The 22,362-nt window shown below is 38.7% G+C and overlaps 2 protein-coding genes across 9 annotated transcripts in view; one reads left to right on the forward strand and one right to left on the reverse strand.

Moving 5' to 3' along the window:
• Positions 1-6,388, reverse strand: part of INTS7 (integrator complex subunit 7) — a 92,289-nt gene extending 85,901 nt beyond the window's left edge. The window contains exon 1 of the mRNA XM_079941688.1: positions 6,095-6,388. Coding sequence (XP_079797814.1) covers positions 6,095-6,188 — 94 coding nt within the window. The 5' untranslated portion in view covers positions 6,189-6,388. The remainder of the gene's footprint in view (positions 1-6,094) is intronic.
• A 129-nt stretch (positions 6,389-6,517) lies between these two features.
• DTL (denticleless E3 ubiquitin protein ligase homolog) overlaps positions 6,518-22,362 on the forward strand; it is a 40,010-nt gene continuing 24,165 nt past the window's right edge. For 7 of the 8 annotated variants that reach the window (XR_013829811.1, XR_013829812.1, XM_079931786.1 and 4 more), the window contains exons 1-7: positions 6,518-6,694; positions 11,528-11,653; positions 12,726-12,824; positions 13,823-13,884; positions 13,969-14,089; positions 19,851-19,916; positions 21,133-21,245. Coding sequence is in view for 6 of the 8 variants with exons in the window: in XM_079931786.1 (XP_079787912.1) it covers positions 6,643-6,694; positions 11,528-11,653; positions 12,726-12,824; positions 13,823-13,884; positions 13,969-14,089; positions 19,851-19,916; positions 21,133-21,245 (639 nt within the window). In the remaining 2 variants the exon portion in view is untranslated. Of the gene's footprint in view, positions 6,695-7,151; positions 7,176-11,527; positions 11,654-12,725; positions 12,825-13,822; positions 13,885-13,968; positions 14,090-19,850; positions 19,917-21,132; positions 21,246-22,362 lie in introns of those variants that run through there. The other variant, XM_079931790.1, reaches the window with a different exon arrangement.

The raw sequence follows: 22,362 nt of genomic DNA on the forward strand, positions 1-22,362 counted from the left end.
CTAAGCTGGATAAAGAAGTAAAAACACAAAGGGATTGAGAGGTAAGAGAAGTAGAGAGGTAAGTATACTGAGGTCTGAATGAAATAAAGAATGGTTAAAGTAGCAGTTAATCATGATGATGATGATGATGCATATTAAGTGCTTATTCTGTGCCAGATACTCTAGTAAGCATTTTACATGTATTAAGCTCTCACTATACTCACAGAAGTTAGGTATTTTTCAATAATTCCCATTTTAAAGATGAGGACACAGGTAAAGAATAGTTAAGCGACTTGCCTAAGAAGCAACAGCTAATAAATGGCAGAGATGGAATTCAAATCCTGGCAAACTGGTCCTAATTATTATGCTAAAATGCATTTCTAGCAAGCAACTAGAGGACAGAGGTTAAGATTAAAGAAGAGATACTTGAATGGGATTTCAGAGTGGTATAATTCTGAGGGATGACAAATTCCAAGGAATTGAAGAGAAATAACATAAATTATGGTAAACTTGGGATTTGTGATACATCAAGTTTTCAAAACAGCATACATTGCTAGGTAGCATGTATCAGTCAGAGTTCTTAGCTGCAAGCAACAGAAGCTAACTCTGATGATTAGGCAGGAAATGAGTTTTTATTGAGTGTTTATTAAAGTAATAAGCAGTTTCAAGGCAAAACTCCTAAGAACACCTAACTCCACACTGCCAAGCTGATTAGATGAGGTAAACTATTGTTGCTGGGAAGCACCAGATGCTAGAATTAGCTCTCCTATCATCTAGGAATGTAGTAGCCATTGCTGCTACTACTGTACACTATGGACACTGCAGCCACTGCTGCTGCCAAGGAAACTGTAAGTACTCTTCAACTCTGCCTTCTTGCATCTCTAAACTAAATCAGAGAGCCTGGAGGAGATTTGTCTGATTGGCAGAGCCTAGTTCACATCCTGCGCTTTTTTTTTTGGCCGCACCGCTTGTGGGGATCTTAGTTCCCCAACCAAGGATTGAACCTGGGCCCTTGGCAGTGAGGGCGTGGAGTCCTAACCACTGGACTGCCAGGGAATTCTCTCCTGCACTCTTAAAAGGGAAACTAGGAAAGTGAGCTTTTGCTTCCACCTTGATGAGACAGTGCTGGTGGTGTGGGCCATTCCTCAAGCATAGAATGTTCACAAGATGCTAAGTGACCACCAATATGACTAATATCCACTACAAAGAACACTGCTAATACACACTACTACACAAGTACATTTTAGGAGAATTTGTTGTATACATTTGCTTTAGCTAAAGGGTGAGAATGATTCAAAATGGAACCATAATACCCTAACATCTTAAACCATAACATCTTAAAGTCTATTCATTAAAAATGAGGTGGGGAGGGGAGAAATACAAACACAAGTATGCACCACACATTATACCAAGGCAATCTCACAACAGCTTAGTAAACTCATCACGGTAACATCTCAGTAAATTATATATAAAAAGCAAGAATAAAAACAACTAATAGGATAGTCAATTCAACTGATAATGCATTAATAATAAAGCATCCTTCCCCCAAACTTTAGAATCTGTAAATATACATGGTGAGAATGTATGCAATATTGTGCAATATGCACAAATACTGATTTAGAATCATAAACAAATTATTTTTATGAATAACAACTTTTAGGAATATTTAATAACTTACTTTGTAAGTTACAAGATAATAGCTTTTAGCCATATGTAAAAATGAGTCTATGGATTTCAGTAAGAACTAAAGAAGGGCCTTGGATTTTTGGATCAGTTCATAGTCCATCAAAGGATCACCAGCCAGGCTTTAAGAATCAGTCCTTTATAACGCTGGTTTTTATGTGGCTTTGAGTTAAGAGTCTGACCTTAATTCTACATGATCTTACAGGTCCACTTCTCAATACTGCCACACTAAGTTTGGTCTGGTAGTACAGATTCTCAACAGAAAGAATTTGATTGACCCAGTGTGGGTCACATGTCCACTTCTGAATCACTTATGGCCTGGAATTAGTCACTTGGTACAAACTTGGCTGCAGAGACCTCCCTCTTTAGTAGGAGATATGGAGATACTCACAGGGCTTCATATTTGTTTATCATAATACCAACTACATCTGTACCAATATGGACAGAGTAAAAGCAACCTGTGGTCTCTTCCAGAGTCTGAGAATTCAGATGTTTTGGAACATAGGTGAAGTGACAGCATCTAAGGGAAAACAGACAGTTGTCCTGATTTACATCAATTTCCTATTTCATAATTAACTTTTTCATTGAACATACCATCAAGTTTTCCATGCAACATTAAGTTCACCAACACCTCAGACAGCAACTCCACCCCCTACATTTCCTTCCTTCTCATTGCCCAGGTGCAAGAAAGGGAAACCACTCTCTTCCCCATTGCTCTTGGATCTCATCCCCCCCACAAGGCCAACCTTACAGAAAGCAGATAGGCTGAGTGACGTCATTTAAGGTAGATTCTCCTTTTCACCCAGGGTGAAGGAGATCTTGCATAAGTTTTCCTAAATCACTGGGACAACTTCCCATCAGCTGACTTAAAAATCTTTAGACTGACAGTGTAGAAGTTACATTAGTGAAAGTTACACTGAGTAAATTATGGGAGATATGTCCTTTGTAATGCCTATATTATAGAAATGATTGATTATGAAATGTGTCATATATACATAAGTTATACTTGATTTGACACTTTGCTGTCTTCACAGCTCAGGCAGCATGGTTATCAGCTTAAAACTTTTAAAAAGGGAAGGCAAAATGACCTCTACATAGGAGCTAAAGTGACCTTCAAAAATGTAAACCAATCCATGTCAGTCCTCTGCTTAAAAACTTTCAACGTTTTCCCAATGCACTTTGCATAAATCCAAACTTCTTGTCCTAACAAAGCCATATTTGATCTAGCCCTGTCTGCCTCATGTGAGCTTCTTAAAGCTGTTTTGTTCACTAATATAGCCCCAAGTCTGAGTGCCTAACACAGTGTAGATGATCAGTAAATATTTGTTGAATGACTTAATGGCTATTATATAAAGGATGATTTTTCTGTGTTACTAACTACATCCTAAATGAACAGAGTTAAGTCAGCTTTAAAAGAGCATCCATGGACTTCCCTGGTGGCGCAGTGGTTGAGTATCCGCCTGCCAATGCAGGGGACACGGGTTCGTGCCCCGGTCTGGGAAGATCCTACATGCCACGGAGCGGCTGGGCCCGCGAGCCATGGCCGCGGAGGCTGCGCGTCCAGAGCCTGTGCTCCGCAATGGGAGAGGCCACAACAGTGAGAGGACCGTGTACCGCAAAAAAAAAAAAAAAAAGAGCGTCCATTTATTCCTAGACAGATCAGAAACAAGTTGCTTACTGCCATGCTTGCTCAAAACGCTCGGAACAAAGTGCAATGGTTATAAACATATAACAGGTTATAAATGGCACCATTTCCCAAGTGTATTTCTTGACACTAGTGCTACAGATACTTCTTTATAATGTAGTTCAAGTATCACATCTGTATATCTAACTGCCTACCCAACATCTCCAGCTGGATGTCTAAGAGACATCTCAAATTTAACAGTCTCAAACTGATCTGATTTTCATCCACTCAGTAGATGGCAATACATACTTCCAAGAGCTCAGACCAAAAACCTCTGCGTTTCTCCTGACTACTTAACTCTCACATTCTCATCCAATTCATTAGCTACTCTTGTTGGCTATACCTTCAAAATATATACAGAATCTCAGCACTTCACACAGCCTCACTGTAACCACCCTGGCCCAAGCCACTTTTCCCTGGATTGCTATTGATACAATTGCCTCCTCACTACAGTAGTCCCTCAGTATCTGTGGAGCATCCATGCATTCAAGTAACCCCACATCAAATTCTACCTGTAAAATACTCACCCAAGGCACTGCTGGGAGGATTTAACACCATCACTTAGTATCTAGGACAGACACCTGGTTTACACTCAATAGCCACCTATATATTTCTTACAGATCTGAAATATTCCTATTTCAATTTTTAAGAAGGAAAAATTGTGTTATATTTTTTCTTACTACAACTTCAAGTTTTTCGGAATTAAACAATTCTAGATTTCTCATTTCTTCAAAGTCCCATCCCAATTCTGTTCCACACCACTGCTCTACTGTCATTATGGGATGAGTCCACCTGGACCACAGTGGTAGAAAATGTCTTTACAGAATTAGTAGGAATATTAGATATCCAGACCTGCAACTCTTAAGAGGGTAATAAGGAAGGAAATATCAGAATGGGGAGGGAAAGATTATGTAGTGTATAAAAAACACATTTAGGGGCTTCCCTGGTGGCGCAGTGGTTGAGAATCTGCCTGCTAATGCAGGGGACATGGGTTCGAACCCTGGTCTGGGAAGATCTCACATGCCGCGGAGCAACTAGGCCCGTGAGCCACAACTACTGAGCCTGTGTGTCTGGAGCCTGTGCTATGCAACAAGAGAGGCCGCGATAGTGAGAGGCCCGCGCACCGCGATGAAGAGTGGCCCCTGCTTGCCACAACTAGAGAAAGCCCTTGCACAGAAACGAAGACCCAACACAGCCAAAAAGTAAATTAATTAATTAATTTTTTTAAAAAAAGAAAGAATGCACAGGGAACTATACTCAATACTTTATAATAACCCATAAAGGAAAAGAATCTGAAAACGAATAGATAACATGTATATGTATAACTGAATCACTTTACTGTACACCTGAAACTAACACAACATTGTAAATCAACTATACTTCAACTACAAAAAATAAATTAAAAAAATAAAATTTATAAAAAAAACCACATTTAATGTTATGACTTTATATTTTAGAGGGAAAAGTCCTCATAGATTTGTTGAGAAATCAAAGCTCAACATCATTTTCTTGGCTGATGGACCTGCACTAAAGATACTGTGACTCAACCAAAGGAATATCTCATTGGAGTGCTGTGGCATTTTTATGTTGATCAAAAGGAGTTAAAAGCTTTTTTAAAAAGTCTGAGAAACTCTTATCTAGACGAACCTGCTGTAAATGTTTACAGGTTAAAAAACAAACAAAATAAAGAGTCCCCAAAAAGTATAAGATAGTGTCCAAGTCGGAGAGCTGGGAAGTGGCTCAAAGTGGACTTTAAGAAAAATCCTTCTAACCTCTAGTTCTTAATATATTACACACTGGTTGTAGTTAATTAAAAATTAACTGCATACCAGGTGACAAAATGGTTCCCCCATTCAATAAAAATCATTTAAGTACACTGAAAACAAAGGTTTCATTTTAATACTTCAGTTCTTTACTGACAAGTATCTGCCCATGCCTCCCATATCCATATCTAAGAAAGAAGGCAAATCTCTTTTGCATTTAATAAAGACTTCTTTTGCATGCCATTATATCACAATATTTACAATAATCTTGCTAGCTCAATGGTGCTTTACCCACTTTGCACAGAAAAAAAACAAGGTTAGGTTAACTTAGGTGACCTGTCCAGGATCATAAAATGAACGACATAAGAATTCAACTCAGTCTATCCAAAGCTCCTACTACTACACCAAGCTCCCACCACTACACCAAGCTCCCACCACTACACCAAGCTCCCACCACTCCAACTCCCGTAAGGAAATAGAACTCGTGGAATCCGTCTGCAGAGAATGAGCAGGGGCTCTGATTTTCGGATGGTCTTGGCCCTATTTTTAACCTGCCTAATAACCGGCAGGTAAGAATTACAGAAATTAAATGAATCGTTATAAGTCGGTGCAAGATTATTATTCAGCACCCTTGGTGAAGACCTGGTCTCAACTGAACATACTGAAAAATAATTTCACAATTTCAATTTATCGTTTTTAGAAACTGCTTGGAAAATCGGGAGACTGTGCCCTCAAGTGGTCAAAACGGCCCCCACTCGCTACTTTTTCACCTGTACGAGGCCAACCTAACAACGCTGCAATTTCCCGGCAATCTCGCAAAGCGGCAAAAGCCCTGGACTCACCAAAAGCACTGGCGCCAGCGCCCGCCCCCGCCCAGGGAAGATAGGCGCATGCGCCTTCCCGGCTTCTCACGAGGCTACCACCGCCTGGGGGCGCCACTTCCCCCCACATGCGTTTCACCCGCTCAGCCCGCTCTTTCGAATACCTTTGTCTAATTCCATAAGGGCAGAGTTAGCATCCAGCTCCTGTTCGCCATAGCCGGCATCTGCCAGAAAAGACTTCGTTGAGTTTGACGCCATGACCCGAACAGTTACTCGACTAGCCTATTTAGAAAGATTGCAAACTCTTCCCCAGCACCGCCATCTTCTTCCACCACCTTCTCGCGGATTTTTCCTCCGCGCTCTGTCAAGCCGTGTTACGCATGCGCTCTGGTCTCCCCGCCGTTCGCCAGCGCCTCTGCGGCCCCCCGCGCAGGCGCTCAGGGAGCTCAGGAACTCCAGGTTCCCGCGGCTGGGAGAAAAGGAGGCGGGGATTCGAAGGGGGAAGTGACTCGGACGCGCCCGGACGCCGCGGCGGGAGCCAATCAGAGGGCGTGACGTCAGTTTGGCGGGGAGTTTGGTGGCCGGGGCTTACGGTGGCGGGAGTTGGAGGCAATAACTAGTCGTGTTCTAAGGGACGCCACATAAGATTTCTGCTGAATCTGGGGGCATTTCCACGGCTTTTCTCTCAGTTGAAAGTTTTCCTCCGGCCCAGATGCTCTTCAATTCGGTACTCCGCCAGCCCCAGTTTGGCGTCCCGAGAAATGGTGAGTAACGGCCCTAACCGCTGCCTGTTGCCGGCGGGATTCACCTCCCCCCGAACAACACCTCGGACCAACGCCGACTCCAGTTCTGTTTCCCAGCCGCCGAGTTCTCCCACAGGCAGAGCGAGTTCGTGTTAGCGAAGAGTACTGAAGAAAGCTGCACTTTCGTGCTCTCGAGACACTTTTAGTCGTAATCGGGATTTTTTCAATTGTAGTGTAGGCTGACGGAGGGAGGGACGCTGAGTTAACTGGCCTCCATTACGGCTATGTCTGTTTTGCACATTAACTGGAAAACGCGTTCATGGGAGTATGTGTGGTTTTCTCAACAGCTATGTGAGATCGTCAAGACTCGTATTCATTGATTAATTCATTCATTTGTTGTGGAACCTTAGTGAGCCCTACTCTGCTATATATAACGGTGACTATGACCCGCTGTTAAGGAACTCAGTCAAGCAGAGAAGACAGAACATCTGCTTCTAGCATGGTCAGAATTTTTTCCTCCTGATTAATACATGAGCATAAAAACTCGTAGTTATAGAGCGAAAAATGCCCATAAGTACATTTCCCAGAAATGACCATTACTAATAGACTGAAGTATTTTATTCCAAATGTTCTTCAATGCCAGAGGTAATAAGTATTGTTATTTACAGAAATGGGATAAAAATGTTTTGTTTCTTTAACGGTAAAACTTGGAAATACTTCCATTATAGATAACTGATTTATTCTCTCCAGTTCTTGAAGTTCCTTATGTTAAAACATTGGCAATAAGAATTTTGAGCTTAGGTTTGGGTGTCATCAACCTGAAACTTTCTGGTAAGTTTCTGATAAGGGAATTATTACCCAGACTAAGCTTGGCTGCAGGTGAAATCTCATTCATTTAAAGATGGACTAGGTCTTTCCGCTTGAAACCATGTGAAAAACAGAAAGAAAATAATGTGAGAAGTGAACTTTTTGTATTTAAGGCATAGGTCTAGGAGAAGGATATTGAGAAGGAGACTGGAGAGTAGTTCCTCCACTTCCTGCCTCCAATCTAAAACCCTACCATCCTTACCTCTTTAAATTATACTCTAAATGCTTCTCTTTCTGTCTCTCCTGTGACCTTGCTTAAGATACTTCTCTGTCTTCTGTCATGAGTGTCAGTACAGCATAGTAGTTATGATCTCTGTCTTTGGAGTTAAACTTGCTGAGGTTTAATTCCACCTCCACTCCTTACTTAATCTGTGTGACTTGGAGCAAGCTGTGAAGCCTTTATTTTGTAACAGATTTTCTCCTAATTCTACATTCTGTCTACTTCCCTTTTCCCTCTAATTCACAAATACTTATCAGGGAGGGGTAAATTTTCCCCTCTACCCCTCTTGAGTATTTATGGCTGGACTAATAAAATTGACACAAGACAGATTAGCAAGAGAAAAACAAATTTTAATTCATGTACATGGAGGTGTCATAGAAATGGGACTAAGAAATGGCCAAAGCAAGGCAGCTTTTATACTCATCAGACAAAAAAATAAACAAACAATAAATTTGTGAGGAATTGACAGGACAAAGAAACTTAGGTTTGGGATGCTTACTAAGTGAAGAATCTAAACAGAGTTTGGGCTTCAGGTAGTAAAATAAAAGAAGTAACAAGGTTTGTTTACACACGCTTCTTGGCTCTGAATTCCCTATCTCTGACGTATTAGGGGGTCCTTCTACCTCCAGTTGCAAGGAGTGCACCTTTCATAAGAGATTTATTTCCTGCTTTTCAGGGAGACAGGGAGGTCAGAGTTTCCTTCTTGCATCAGCTGCTTCTCAAGCAGCTTCAATGCAAAATAATCAATATGCCATTGTGGCATGTTTTGAGACAGCCCACCCCGAGCCCCCAAATACTCATGCGTTGTTATGTGTTAGGCACTGAAATTCATTCATTGTTATATATAATGCACTGAACTTTATAGGACCATCTTCTTCTTTCCCCTTCCATGAGGGTGTTCCATCCTAGGCCCCTTTTCTATTTCTACCTACTCCCATGGGTGATCATAGCTGTAACGAGGGTTTCTTCTATTACTACCTGCAACCTTCCATTCCCTATACTTTACATGCATTCCTGTAAGAGTTGTATCATCCAGATGGTCAGTCCTGTAAGCATCTCAAACTCAAATACCCAAAACTGAACTCACTTTTTCCCCAAACCTGCTATATTACCTATTTTAAGGAATGCTCTCATTATTTTAAACTGGTCTTCACAGTCAGAAACCTGAGAGTCAATCAGAATTCCTCCATTTTCCTCAAGATACGCATTCAGAGAAGTCCCCTTAAAATCTCTAATCCTTCTTCCTCGGTATCCCCACTGATTTTGCCTCTTCACCATATCTTGGATCTGTCCTTTGCTTACCATTCTATTTCCCTAGGTTGGGCCATAATATGTTCTTGTCTGAACTGTAACAAGTCTCCCAAATGTCCTCTTAGTTTCCCTCTTTCCAGTTTATCCTCCACATTGCTGCCAATGATCTTTCTGAAATGGAAACTGATTACTCTTCTGTGTATTTTTAAATTGGTATCTGAAAGTTTTTATCATAAGTTTAAACAGATGCAAAGGATGTCATCTCTGGCCATATTGTGAGTGATGACCTTTTTAAATAAAAATGCTACTGCTACATCAGTCTTTAAAATGTATCTAATAGACTGTAAATACTGTAGTGATTTAATAATCACATCAATCATTTTTGAAAAGTATGAACTAATTCTAACTGCTAGATATTCTACATAGTTGTTTTTTCCCCTTGAGCTTATTACCACTTTATTTCTCCCACAGAATTTATCCTAATGTGATTTGATTTTAAGCTTGAAAAGTCATTTTATTGATCATGCTATCTTATTTCTCTGTGTAAAAAAATATGTTTAAATTGATGTTTTCTGTGATCATAAAGCTCTAAGTGTTAAAAGTTTCTTCTGGGTTGACTTATCATTACTATTTTTAGTAGTATGTCGTTGATCAAAACTATGGATTACTAATTTCAATAAATAAGCAAGATAAAAATTTATTGAAAGTCTATGTTTTAAAGAGATGGATTTGGGTGTTTATGATGCCTTTATTAAAGGAGTTATCCAATTGTCTCTTAATGGGGTCCCAGGAGTTTTTGTACCTTGAGTCAACGCAAGGTATAAGATTGGGTCATGGAAATGCCTTTCTTTTGAAAAGTGGAAGAAAGGTAGTGATGAAGAGGGGGAAAACCTTCGACCTCGACATTGTAGACAGGTCAGTTTTAGAAATACATATATATATGGAAGTTGAGTATCTGGAAATCAGTTCTCCGACAGCTCTCATTCTCCTTGAAAAATCTGCATGTAACCCCAGGGGCTTAAGTTGTGCGTTGAAGAAATAATAGGCTTTTCCAAATGAGTGTTGTGAGGGAAACCATTACAAGCTCATGTTGGAAACAGAATAGAACAATAAGGATCCAAAAGTAGCTTACGGGGCTTGTCCATGAAGTGTGTGTTGTCACAATCGCAGAGGTGGAGGGGTAAATAGGGACCAGTTACTAAGCCATGTTAGGCCATTTGTTGGTGTTTGGATATAGTTTGTAGGCAATGAGACAGAGTTGAGGGGTCACTGTTTAATTGTAAAGAATTTAGGTCTCCAGAGCTTATCATCTTCAGTTCCACTTAAACTGTTCAAGATTCCTTTTGAATTCATGAGTTGTGATTAGTTTTTGGTTTTGTTTTTTTTTAATCCCAAACTACAAGTGTATGTTTATATAACTTTAGAACAGAGGCTTTTGTTTTAAAATTCATTCCGTAGATGGATATTGGTGAACTCGACCACATAACTAATTATTGTATTCATATTCTTCTTTTAGTGGTCTTTAATGGCTTGTTTACAATCGTATCTAGACTTAAGGTAATACCCCCAGGAATAATTACTAAATCTGGACCGAATTTATTTGCCTCGTTTGCATTTCTTCAGGTTATTTCTATGAACATGCAAAACCAGATTTGTCTGAGGTTATATCAGGCTAAGATGTCTTCTTCAAATGGTATTTTTTTTATGAAAAGTGAGAATTGAAAGTACCCTAAAGTATGAGAGTGTTTGTTAATTATTTAGACAGCTCTCTAGATTGTAACTTCATTGTTTCCTCCCATGCTTACTGAACATTTGGTTCTCAGTAACTATACATTGAAAGAATGTTTCTTTTATATATTTAAAATATGTTGACCCACATATCAAAATGATAAAACAAATCAAGATGGTTTACTATTTTAGGACCATAGTACACATCAGCTTTCTGACCCAAGCAGAATAAACTTTCCCTCCACCCTGAATTTCTTCCTCTCTCATATACTAGGGGCTACAGTAGGCACATTGACATACCTTATTTCCTTTAACTCTCTGACCATTGGCTTATGTGTGATGTTGCTAGTAACTTGAGCTTGCAGTAATGATTTAGAAACTCTGAAAACATAAAATTTTAATTGATGAGAATGGCAGTTTTAATGGTTGTGGTAGTCTTTGTGGTTGTGTTTTGTGATTGTCTCCAAAGGGTGGGGGAAGGGGTAAGATCTTTTCTAATGTTCAAAGGCCACTTGTTTCTTGCAGTCTTAAATGTATTAGCAAGAGTCTCCATTTAAGATGATAAGCCCAAAGCTGTATCTCACCAGAAGCTGAGAGTGCTCTTTCATTTTTTCCTTAGGACCCCTTAGGAAAATACCTGAAACTGTGTTCTAGAGGGCCATGGATAATGAGTGGATCTATACTTAAGTATATAAAGCTTTTAGAAATGAATTTATAACCTCTGCATTTGTTAAAAGTACTGAAATGTGATATATTGGAACTCTATAAGGAATTTTGTCTTACCTTAGGATGGTCTTCACAATACCCTCTACAGTCCCTTCTTACTGGTTATCAGTGCAACTATAATGATGAGCACACTTCTTATGGAGAAACAGGAGCCCCAGTTCCTCCTTTTGGATGCACCTTCTCTTCTGGTAAGGGAACTACTGTATAAGCTAGGTTTGGTCAGAAATGATCTATTTCACTCTAAAGAGGGAAAATATTTTGGGGTGTCTCCCTTTCAAGAAAAAGTAAATTAGATAGATGATAGAGTTTTTCTAATAACTGTTCTCCCCTGATTTATGAAATAGACTTTTCTTAATCTCTATGCATAATTACATATTTCTGCTAAGGGATAAGATTCTTATAGCACCATTTTTTGTTTGTTTGTTTGTTTTTATAACTGATATCCGGAAAGGGTTGCAAAGGTTCTGCCATCATGAAAACTTTTGCCCCTTTTGACCTGTTGGAATCTATCTCTTTCTACAATGCATTGGGGAACATATTAACAGAAATAGAGTACTTGTCCCTGCTGTTAAAAGTTTAAGAAAAGAAAAGTAAAAAATTGTGAAAAGGGAATATAAAATTAATAGGTTCAGCCTGCTGGTGGCTTGTATCGTATGCTTTTATTTGCCATGCCTATATCATATGCTTTTATTTGCTATTGGCCAGTACCACTTTTGTTTTGTTTAATTACCATGCTTGATTCAGCCCTTCTTTAAATAAGAGATTATCTGAGGACTCTCAACCACTGCGCCACCAGGGAAGCCCAAGGATTGGTGTTTTTGAGTCACTTAATTAGGTATTATGGCAAATTTTCAGCCATCTTTTTTTTTTTTTTTTTTTTGTGGTACGCGGGCCTCTCACTGTTGTGGCCTCTCCCGTTGCGGAGCACAGGCTCCAGACGCGCAGGCTCAGTGGCCATGGCTCACGGGCCTAGCGGCTCTGCGGCATGTGGGATCTTCCCGGACCGGGGCACGAACCCGTGTTCCTTGCATTGGCAGGCGGACTCTCAACCACTGCGCCACCAGGGAATCCCTCAGCCATCTTTAATTCAGAAAAACCTCTCTACCATAGCAGGTGCTGTTTGGGTAGAATCATCTTACCTCTTTTCAAATAGATTGTAGTTATTCAGTTAATTTATATTTTGTTGTTTATATAGATTTAAACTCAGCTTTAAATTTTTTTGTGACTCTTTATATATTTTATTCTTTATTTCTTATTTAGCTCCCAATATGGAGCATATACTAGCAGTTGCCAATGAAGAAGGCTTCGTTAGGTTATATAACACAGAATCACAAACCAGTAGAAAGAAGTGCGTCAAAGGTAAGTCGGGGTCTAAAATATCTGTTTGAACATTTTTAATTCATAAAGCCTCAAGGAAGTTACTATTTGAATAAATTCTCAGTGATACTTCTGATTAAGCCTGTTTAGGGGCCAGGCTGAAAGTAAATGGTGGACTGCCTTTCTGTCGATAACTGTTAACGGCAGCAAAGCCTTTACTGAAAGTTAAGAAAAATACATTTTAGAATTAAAAACAGTTTTTCTTTTAAAAAATTAAAATTTGTTATATTATACTTAATGTGGGGAAATGTTGCTTTAAAATATTTATATTGAACAAACATCTTACATACACAAGGCAAAGTTTTACTGACCTTAGGAAGGTAATAATCTGGAACTAGTAAGTCAAGTGTTGAGATAACTAAAGTAAAACAAAGGCTATAGATGATGTAGAGGAAATACAAAGAAAACGCCACAGGTGTCACAAAGAGCTCTTACATATCAAAGAAGGTGAGGAAAATTTTTCATGAAGGATGGGACATTTGAGGCAGACTGTGGTATTTAGACCCATGGAGGTGGAATAGGACACTCCAGGTGGAGGGAAAAGCATTAGTAAAGGCCTAGAGATAGGAAACCATAGGATATAATGAGCATATAGGGAGCGCTCCAGTTTAGTTGGAATAGGATATACAGAGAACAGTAAGAGATAGGGCCAAAGCAAGCAGAATTTTGAATGTCAAACCAAAGTATTTTAAACTCCATTCAGAGAGCATGATGAAGATTTTTGAGAATGTTTTATAAAGATTCCATTTTAGAGAATATATACCCTCATGGAAAACAATCTGATATCAAATGGTAGTTTTATGGGGTAATGAAGGGAATGTGCTATGTGTGCAAGTCCACAAATTCTCTTTGGCCCATGGATCTTAGTGTGCTGACCACTGATCTTTTCACTACAGCTTTCAAGGCACTTCAACAGCTATTGGTATGGCTACCACAAGACATAGTTTAGACAGTTCACATTCACCATTTTCTTTGTTTAGAATGGATGGCTCACTGGAATGCTGTCTTTGACCTGGCCTGGGTCCCTGGTGAACTTAAGCTTGTAAGTGACTTTCATTTTATTGGGATCTGGGTAAACACTGGTAAAGGGTTGCTTTATTAAACTGTGAAACCTTATTTTTGAAAGGTTACAGCAGCAGGTGATCAAACAGCCAAATTTTGGGATGTAAAAGCTGGAGAGCTGATTGGAACATGCAAAGGTCATCAGTGCAGCCTCAAGTCAGTTGCCTTTTCTAAGTTTGAGAAAGGTAGGTATATGCTTACCCTCTTTCATCCCCTTAACCTCTTTCATGGTGAAGTAATAATAAGCTGTAATTGTTTCCACCCTTTCCCCTGTCAAAGTTGCTCCTTTACCTATGTAGATGTTTGAGATTCTTAATATGACTTGGAAACCTCAATGAAATTAAGTTGGATTTTAGTCCCATTCTAATGGATATTATCTCCAGCTTGTCTCTGAAAGTCAAGTGTCTTCAGATAATTTTTTTCTGTAATCTTGCAGATAAGGTAAAAATTCACAAATAGCCACAATCCCTCTGTTCAACTTTGAGTGGCCTTTGAGGTCACAGCCTGTACTGGACACTGATTAACTCCATCTGTAAAATAGTTACTTTAACTCTACTTGTAAAATTTAAATGGAGTATGAGGCTGGGTGGGAAACCTGATAAACTGGACATGATTCTTTACCTAAAAAATTTACCACATAATTACTTTAAATGGCCCAGTTCCCTGGTATGTTTTCAACTGTTATTTACTCACAATCTTTCTATATTTATTTAACTATTATAATGGAGAAGGAAGATTATAAGAAAGAGGGCTATAATACAGAACAGTACTATAGTAGCTGGGGAAAAACTTAGCAGGGGTATCTGAATGAGCTCTTCATTTCTGTGTTTTTTGTTTTCTTTTCTCCTTCCTCCATTTGTTTCTCACTAAATGAGTGAGACAGCAAACGTTCATCTCAAAGAAGTGGCTGATCAATCTGATTTTAATCTCGGAATAATAGAAATAAACAGTATAGTTCCCTTTATCATTAAAAAATATTCTATTTTTAAAAGGAATGTTTTTGTTTATTCACCTGAGCACTCAGGAGTACTAAACTGAGTTGTTGAGCTGGTTTGGACTTTAAAAAAAGGTCAGTTGATTGCTGTTGAGACTGGAACCTTGAAGAGGAAATACATGACATAGTTTTTGTCTCTGCATAACTTTTCATTAACACATCTGTTGTATAAAGTTAAGTATGCTTGTGTTCTAGTTTACACTCCTGTGTCAGAGTTCATTGTAAGTTTATAAAAATAATTTAAAGTCATGAAAATGTACTTAAAGTAAATTTGTTTATTTAAAGGGTAGTAGAAAAGGGAAACACCATATCTTTCGGTCCCTTTACTTAATTTTTAAAACTGTGCATTGAATCTATGCCAGTGTGGTCTAGTAGAAAAAGTGGTAACCTTTATCATGGCTCCCAGTAGTTCACAGGTGCCCTAGTGTGAATTAGTCTGGTTGGACACTGCCCCCAAGGCCTCATCGTTTGGTTGCTAAAACACAGATTTTAGGCTCTACCCCCTCAGCCAAGTGTTCTTGTGCAGGACATACTTTTACAGCCATATATAGAAGCCCTGTGTTTTGTTCTGCTTTCTGCCTTTAAATTCTTGGGCAAAGTCATTTTTATCTCCCAGGACCTTCATTTCCAAATTCACAAAAACATTGTAAGCATAAAAATGAAGTGAGGGGCTTCCCTGGTGGCGCAGTGGTTGAGAGTCCGCCTGCCTATGCGGGGGATGCGGGTTCGTGCCCCGGTCCGGGAGGATCCCACATGCCGCGTAGCGGCTGGGCCCGTGAGCCATGGCCGCTGAGCCTGCGCGTCCAGAGCCTGTGCTCCGCAATGGGAGAGGCCACAGCAGTGAGAGGCCCGCGTACAGGAAAAAAAAAAAAAATGAACTGAGATGTGAATGCACACACACCAAAACAAACAAACACAAAACTGAGGAGCATATAAATGCTTAGTGGGTTGGTTTTTTTGGGGTTTGGTTTTTGGGGGCGGTTTTTTGTAGGTAACGTGGTAGGAAAGATCATGATCCAGTTCTTTCAGCCCTATATGGGCAGAATACAAATAATCCTAAAGGACATAGTTATACTAGTGGAATTTGCCTTCCCTAAATATCTACCACCTGAAAACATGGAAAATGTTTTCATCTCTAATTGTCAGTTGCTCAGATGTGTGTTTTGTGTGATAAAATGGGTGTTAGAACTTCTAGTGAGTAATTAAAAATAATTATAAGTGTTTTTCTATTTCCCCTCCTACAAACTTATCTTCAAATTTGCACCTTCTTTCTCATTCTTCATTCTCCAGTTTAAGGCGAATCCTTCTTCCTAGAGCACTGGTTCTCAACCTTGACTCATTAGTCACCTAGGGAGGTGTTTTGTTTTGTTTTGTTTTTATTGAAGTATAGTTGATTTACAACGTTGTGTTAATTTCTGCTGTATAGCAAAGTGACTCAGTTATACACATTGGGGAGGTTTTTTAAAATACCAATTAAGTGTGAATCTCTAGGAGGTGGGCCAGGCGTCTATTTTGTTAAAATTCCTCAAGGGATTCCAGTGTGCAGCTAAGGTTAAGAAACATTCTTGATCCTCCCCAAGACCTTGTGCTATCACTTACATCCCCACAGCTCCTCTGTCTTCAAGCTTTCCTTCTCTTGGCTCTTTCTCCATAGGAAAAACTCAAGCATATCTGTGGCCCGTCCAGAAAGAAACATCTTAACCTTGTATTCTCCTTCAGCTATCATCCTTTCTTTTTTTTTTTTTTTTTTTTTTTGTGGTACGCGGGCCTCTCACTGTTGTGGCCTCTCCCGTTGCGGGACGCACAGGCTCAGCGGCCATGGCTCATGGGCCTAGTCGCTCCGCGGCATGTGGGATCTTCCCGGACTGGGGCACAAACCCGTGTCCCCTGCATCGACAGGCGGACTCTCAACCACTGCGCCACCAGGGAAGCCCAGCTATCATCCTTTCTTATTTCCTATCTCTTCTAAGTTTCTTAAGAGTAATCAAAACCCGGTTAAATGTCCTCATCTCAGTTTGGTTCAATCCATTCCATCTCTCTCTTCCTGAAATCACCCTGCCTTCTACTTGTTCAATATTTGACACTTCCGGCAAGTTATTTTAAAATTCATGAAAATTGTTTTCTTCCTTGGAATCTGTGATACCACTCCCTCTGTTTCTCAGTATTTCTGTTTATTCCTTCATAATTGCTTTTGTGAACTCCACTTCTTTACCTAACTTGAAGTGTTGACATGCCCCAGGATTTGGTATTTGGCCATCTTTTCCTTTCAGTCTGTACCTTCTCCCTGGACAGTTTCATTTATTCCAATTTTGTTTTGTTTTTTGCTCCACTTATATTGAACCAGATTGTATTTCCAGCTTTCACTTTTCCTACAAGCACTTCAAGTTCAGCATACCCAAAACTGAACTCATGATTTCTCCCAGCAGCACCATCTTTCCCCTGTGCTCTAAAATCCTTTCTCTTCAGCCTGAAGAAAGTCCCTTAACATTTCTTGCAGTTCGAGTCTGGTTGTAATTAACCCCCTTTGTTTTCCTTTATATGAAAATGCCTTTATTTCATCTTCACTATTAAAGGATATTTTTGTTGGATATAAAATCCAGGTTGACGGGGTTTTTCCTTTCATTACTTGAAGGTGTTGTTCCAGTGTCTTCCATGGTTTCTGTGGAGAACTCTGGTCATTTGAATCCTTTCCCTGTATGTACTATGTTGTTTCTTCCGACTGCCTTTGGGGTTTTCTGTCTTGGTTTGCAGCAGTTTGACTGTGATGTGTCTAGACATGGTTCCCTGCAAAATTATCCTGTTTGAGGCTTGCTGAGCTTTTTGAATTTGTAAATTTACAAATATGTGTCACTGAATCTGAGAATTTTTCTGCCATGATTTCTTGAAATATTTTTTTCTGCCCAATTTTCTCTCCTGGGACTCCAATTACTCATGTATTAGACTTTTTGAAATTGTCCCATGAATCCTTGAAGCTTTCTTCATCTTTATCAGTTTTCTTAAATTTGAGATATAATTAACACCCCATAAAATTCACCCATTTAATATGTACATTTCACTGGTTTTTAATTTTCTTATAGAGTTTTGCAGCCATCACCACAATCTAAGTTTAGAATGTTTCCATCAACCCAAAAAGAAACCAGAACCTGTTAGCAGTACTTTCCGTCTTACCAGCCCTACACAACCACTGAACTACTTTCTCTATATATAATTTGCCTCTTCTGCACCTTCGTATAAATAGAACCACACAATATGTTGTTGGCTTCTTTCGCTTAGCATAATATTCAATCTTATTTTTCTCTCTTCCTCAGATTGAATGATTTCTGTTGATCTGTCTTCAAGTTCATAGACGTTTTCCTCTGTTGTCTCCATTCTGCTCTTAAGCCTATCCAGTGAATTTTATCATTTCAGAAGTTGTGGGCTTGGGTTCTAAAATTTCCATTTGTTTTCAATAAGTTCTGTTTGTTACTCTGCTGAGATTTCTCATCTTTTCATTGATTATGAGTGTCTCTTTATTTCACTTGACAGTAATATCTGTTTTACAACCAGACCTGATAAATCAACATCTGGGTTGTTTTGAGGCTGGCCTCTGTTGATTTCTTTTCCCTTGAGAATGACGCATTTTCCTGGCTCTGTATATGGCAAGTAACTTAAGATCATACCCTGGGCATTGGGAATGGTGTGTTGGACTCTGAATTCTGTTATGTTGCTCAGGAAAGAGTTGGTGTTTTTGTTTTAACAGGCAGTTAAATCATTTAGACTCAAATAGCATAATGTGAAGACAGTCAGTTCAGAAGATCGGATCTCAATTCAGTTCTTTAATTTAAGCCTTAGTTGGAAGCTGCTTTTAGCTATCCTATGCACATATGGTTTGGGGGTCAGCCAGAGACTTGAGCTAAGTTTAAACACAGAATTAGGGTTTCCCTTTCTCTGCTGTCTCCAGGCTTCCCCACTTCCTCTGGCAGCTCTTCTTGCCCCTGTCCTCTTTTCCTAGTTCCTCTGGCTTGAAAGATGGTCTTTTTGTTGGCCCTTTGACTGCCTGGTTCTGATGCTACAACTGTGGCTGCCCTCAAGGTAAAACCACAAAAAATCAGGAACTTACCCTAGGCCAGTCACTTGCTTCAGGTGTTGACTCCCTTACAAAAATTGTATGTTTTTGGTCAATCTGTATGACCCTCAAGTAGCTGTTTTTTGTATTTTGACCAGAACACTTATCAAATTAATCCACCTTCAATTTGATAAGTGCTCCCTCTTTCATACAGGAAGCAGAATTTTTTGGTTTAATTTTAAAGAATAAAGTATGACAGATAAACTGGAGTTCCCCTGTGTTCCCTCTCCTGATCTCACCGCTCTCCTTCCATCCCCAGAGGCAACGCCTTTCACAAACTTTATGTGGATGTGGTTTGTATCTTTATACTGAGACAATACAGCTTGGAGGTTTGGAATATGGGCTCTGGATACATACTGCCAAAAATAATAACCTTTGCAAGTTACATATCCTCCCTATGCCTTGGTTTTGCTTATCTGTAAAATGGGGATAATAATTCCCACCTAATAGGGTTGATAACAAGGATTGAGGTCATTTATAAAAAAGCACTTAGGATAGTGTCTAAAACTTAATAAGCACTCAGTATATTTTGGTTATTGCTTATTTATCATTATTCTTACTACAACTTTATAGTATAGTATTTCATGTGGTTTTAAAGAAAATTTACAGAGAGGGATTATTCTATCAAGTTTTTGCTCAACATAAGCATTTTGAGTTCTTTATAATCCTTTCCCTTCACAGCTTTGTTTTCTTATTTGTGTTGAGCTATATATTTTTATCATTTTTAATCTCCAGGGCCAATTACAGTACCTAGCATATAATAGATACTCTAGGAAATTTAAATTGAAATATATGTGTCACTGACTGGTTTTGTTAACTTCTTGATAAACTGTTTATGTGTCTGCAGCTGTCTTCTGTACAGGTGGAAGAGATGGCAACATTATGGTCTGGGACACCAGGTGCAACAAAAAAGGTAATCTAGTTCCATTTTAATTTTGATATATGTGGGATTGCCCCATAATAATTCTGAATGAAAGAATCAACTGTTTCACCTGATTACCACCAGGGGGCACATGTTCATAAACCACAATTCTGCTCTGTTCAGTTCTCAGGATCTTAGTGATTGTTTTAAGTATTACCCTCCATATTTACCTCATATTGTCTTCTGAACTATAATGCCATTTACCTAAATTATTGATGGAATTGAAATTATTAGTACATGATCTTTTATTTTAATTTTAAAAATTTGGGAACTTTTAAGAATTGGATTAAATTAAATATAATTATACTCATATTGCCCCATGATACCATTAAGCAGAAAGCAATGATCATCTCCCTGCTTCACTTTTTTATAAAAACATTATTTTTAATAGACTATTTTTTAGAGCAATTTTAGATACACAGCAAAATTGAACAGAATGTACAAAGAGTTCTCTCCGTACTGATATACCTCCTGTCCCCACACAGCCTCTCCCACTGTCGACATGTCCAACGTCCAACCAGAGTTGGACATTTGTTACGATTGGTGAACCTACTCTGACACATCATTATCACCCAGTGTCCGTCTGTACTTTACATTATGGTTCACTCTTGGTATTATACATTCTCTTGGTTGTGACAAACATATAGTGACATATACCTACCATTATAGTATCATACAGAATAGTTTCTCTGCCCTAAAAGTCCTCTGTGCTCTACCTATTCATCCTGCACGCCCCCCAACCTCTAGCAATCACTGATCTTTTACTATCTCCATGGTTTTGTTCCCAGAATGTCATATAATTGGAATCATACAGTATGTAGCCTTTTCAGATTGCCTTCTCTCACTTAGTAATACGTATTTAAGGTCTGTTTATGGCTTGTTATCTCATTTTTTTTTAGCACAGAATAATATATCATTGTCTACATATGCCACAGTTTTATTCATACATTCCCCTACTGAAGGATATCTTCAAGCTTCCAAGTTTTGGCAGTTATGAATAAAGCTGCTATAAATATCCATGTGTTTATTTCCTTTTTATACATCATAATCTCACCACAAGAGATGTAGTACAGTAGCCCTGCTGGCTTCTAATTTCACTAATTTAATAAAGAATATAATTAATTTTGACATCTTATATATAAATGTTACATTCAGCATGGGAATAAAGTTCTGAAACCTAAACCATTTACCTTGGAATATTTTTCAGATGGATTTTATAGGCAAGTGAATCAAATCAGTGGAGCTCACAATACCTTAGACAAGCAAACCCCTTCAAAACCTAAGAAGAAACAGAATTCAAAAGGGCTTGCTCCTTCTGTGGTAAGGTTTTATAACTGTATACATGTGTGCAGATCTTGACAGTAGCATAGAGTCTCATTTTAGGGAATTCGTTGGGCATAAAATAGGAGCTAGAGATTCAGTCAATGAATGAGAATCTTCATTTCCTCTTGATGTCACTGGTTTATTGCTTAATACCAGTTCAGTACCTATGGTACTGGTACTCAAACTCTAGTGTGCAACAGAGTCACTTGGGGAATATGTTAAAAATTCAATTTCCTGAGACTCATCCCTAGAGATCTCCATGCATACACATCATCTACAGTATGATGTGATTCATTAGGAAAAGGAGATGGGTAGTTTGAAGAAGCATATTAAGTACCATGATACAGTATTCTGTAGGGGAAAGGAATCCCTGTTGTTGTTTTCATAATACAAACTGCAGAAAAGATATGGGCTTTTTATTATTTTTGTTTTTTAATATTTGGCAAAAGATTATAAAATATTTTGAGAAATATTGGGGTAAAATATAGTACCTCTTTAGCATATTATAGTCAAAGCTCAAACAATGCCCATAATACAGCTTTTTTCTTTAAGAAAAATCACCAGTGTTCTTACTTGAATTTGTTTATTTTTCTAGTATTCTTGGTGTATAGAGTCTTAGTTAATATTTTGGGGACGTGTGGTTGCTAGAACATTAGGACTTAAAATTACATGGGCATGAATGGAAACTGACAGGGTTATTAGCATGTGATTTTTGGAGGCCAGATGAAGTTAAAATGAGTAACATTTCAGACTTTTCATCAGATTCTTAGCCAAGAAAACTTAACAGCAATTAGGAGGTAAAACTCTACTAGCTCCTTTAGAGTTTTCATAGCATGTAACCATCTTTCGTTCACAATTCTTTAGACACTCGTATATGACAATCTGGATAGACGGCAACATTTTATAGATGAAACAGGTACAGGTTAAATGAGGTTCCTAAGGATAGACAGTAGGGATGATTTCAAATAGAGCTAGTAGACTTAGACAAGTACTAAAATCTTGTGTTAATCACCAGTTTTTTCTTGAATACGAGTCAAAGTGTTCATACTATGTAATATAACATGATGTTTAGGTCACTTCCTTGCTAAAATTACTTCTTGGTCTGCATATATAT

Source organism: Stenella coeruleoalba, assembly GCF_951394435.1.
Source record: "Stenella coeruleoalba genome assembly, chromosome: 1".
In the NCBI taxonomy this organism is placed as follows: Eukaryota; Metazoa; Chordata; class Mammalia; order Artiodactyla; family Delphinidae; genus Stenella; species Stenella coeruleoalba.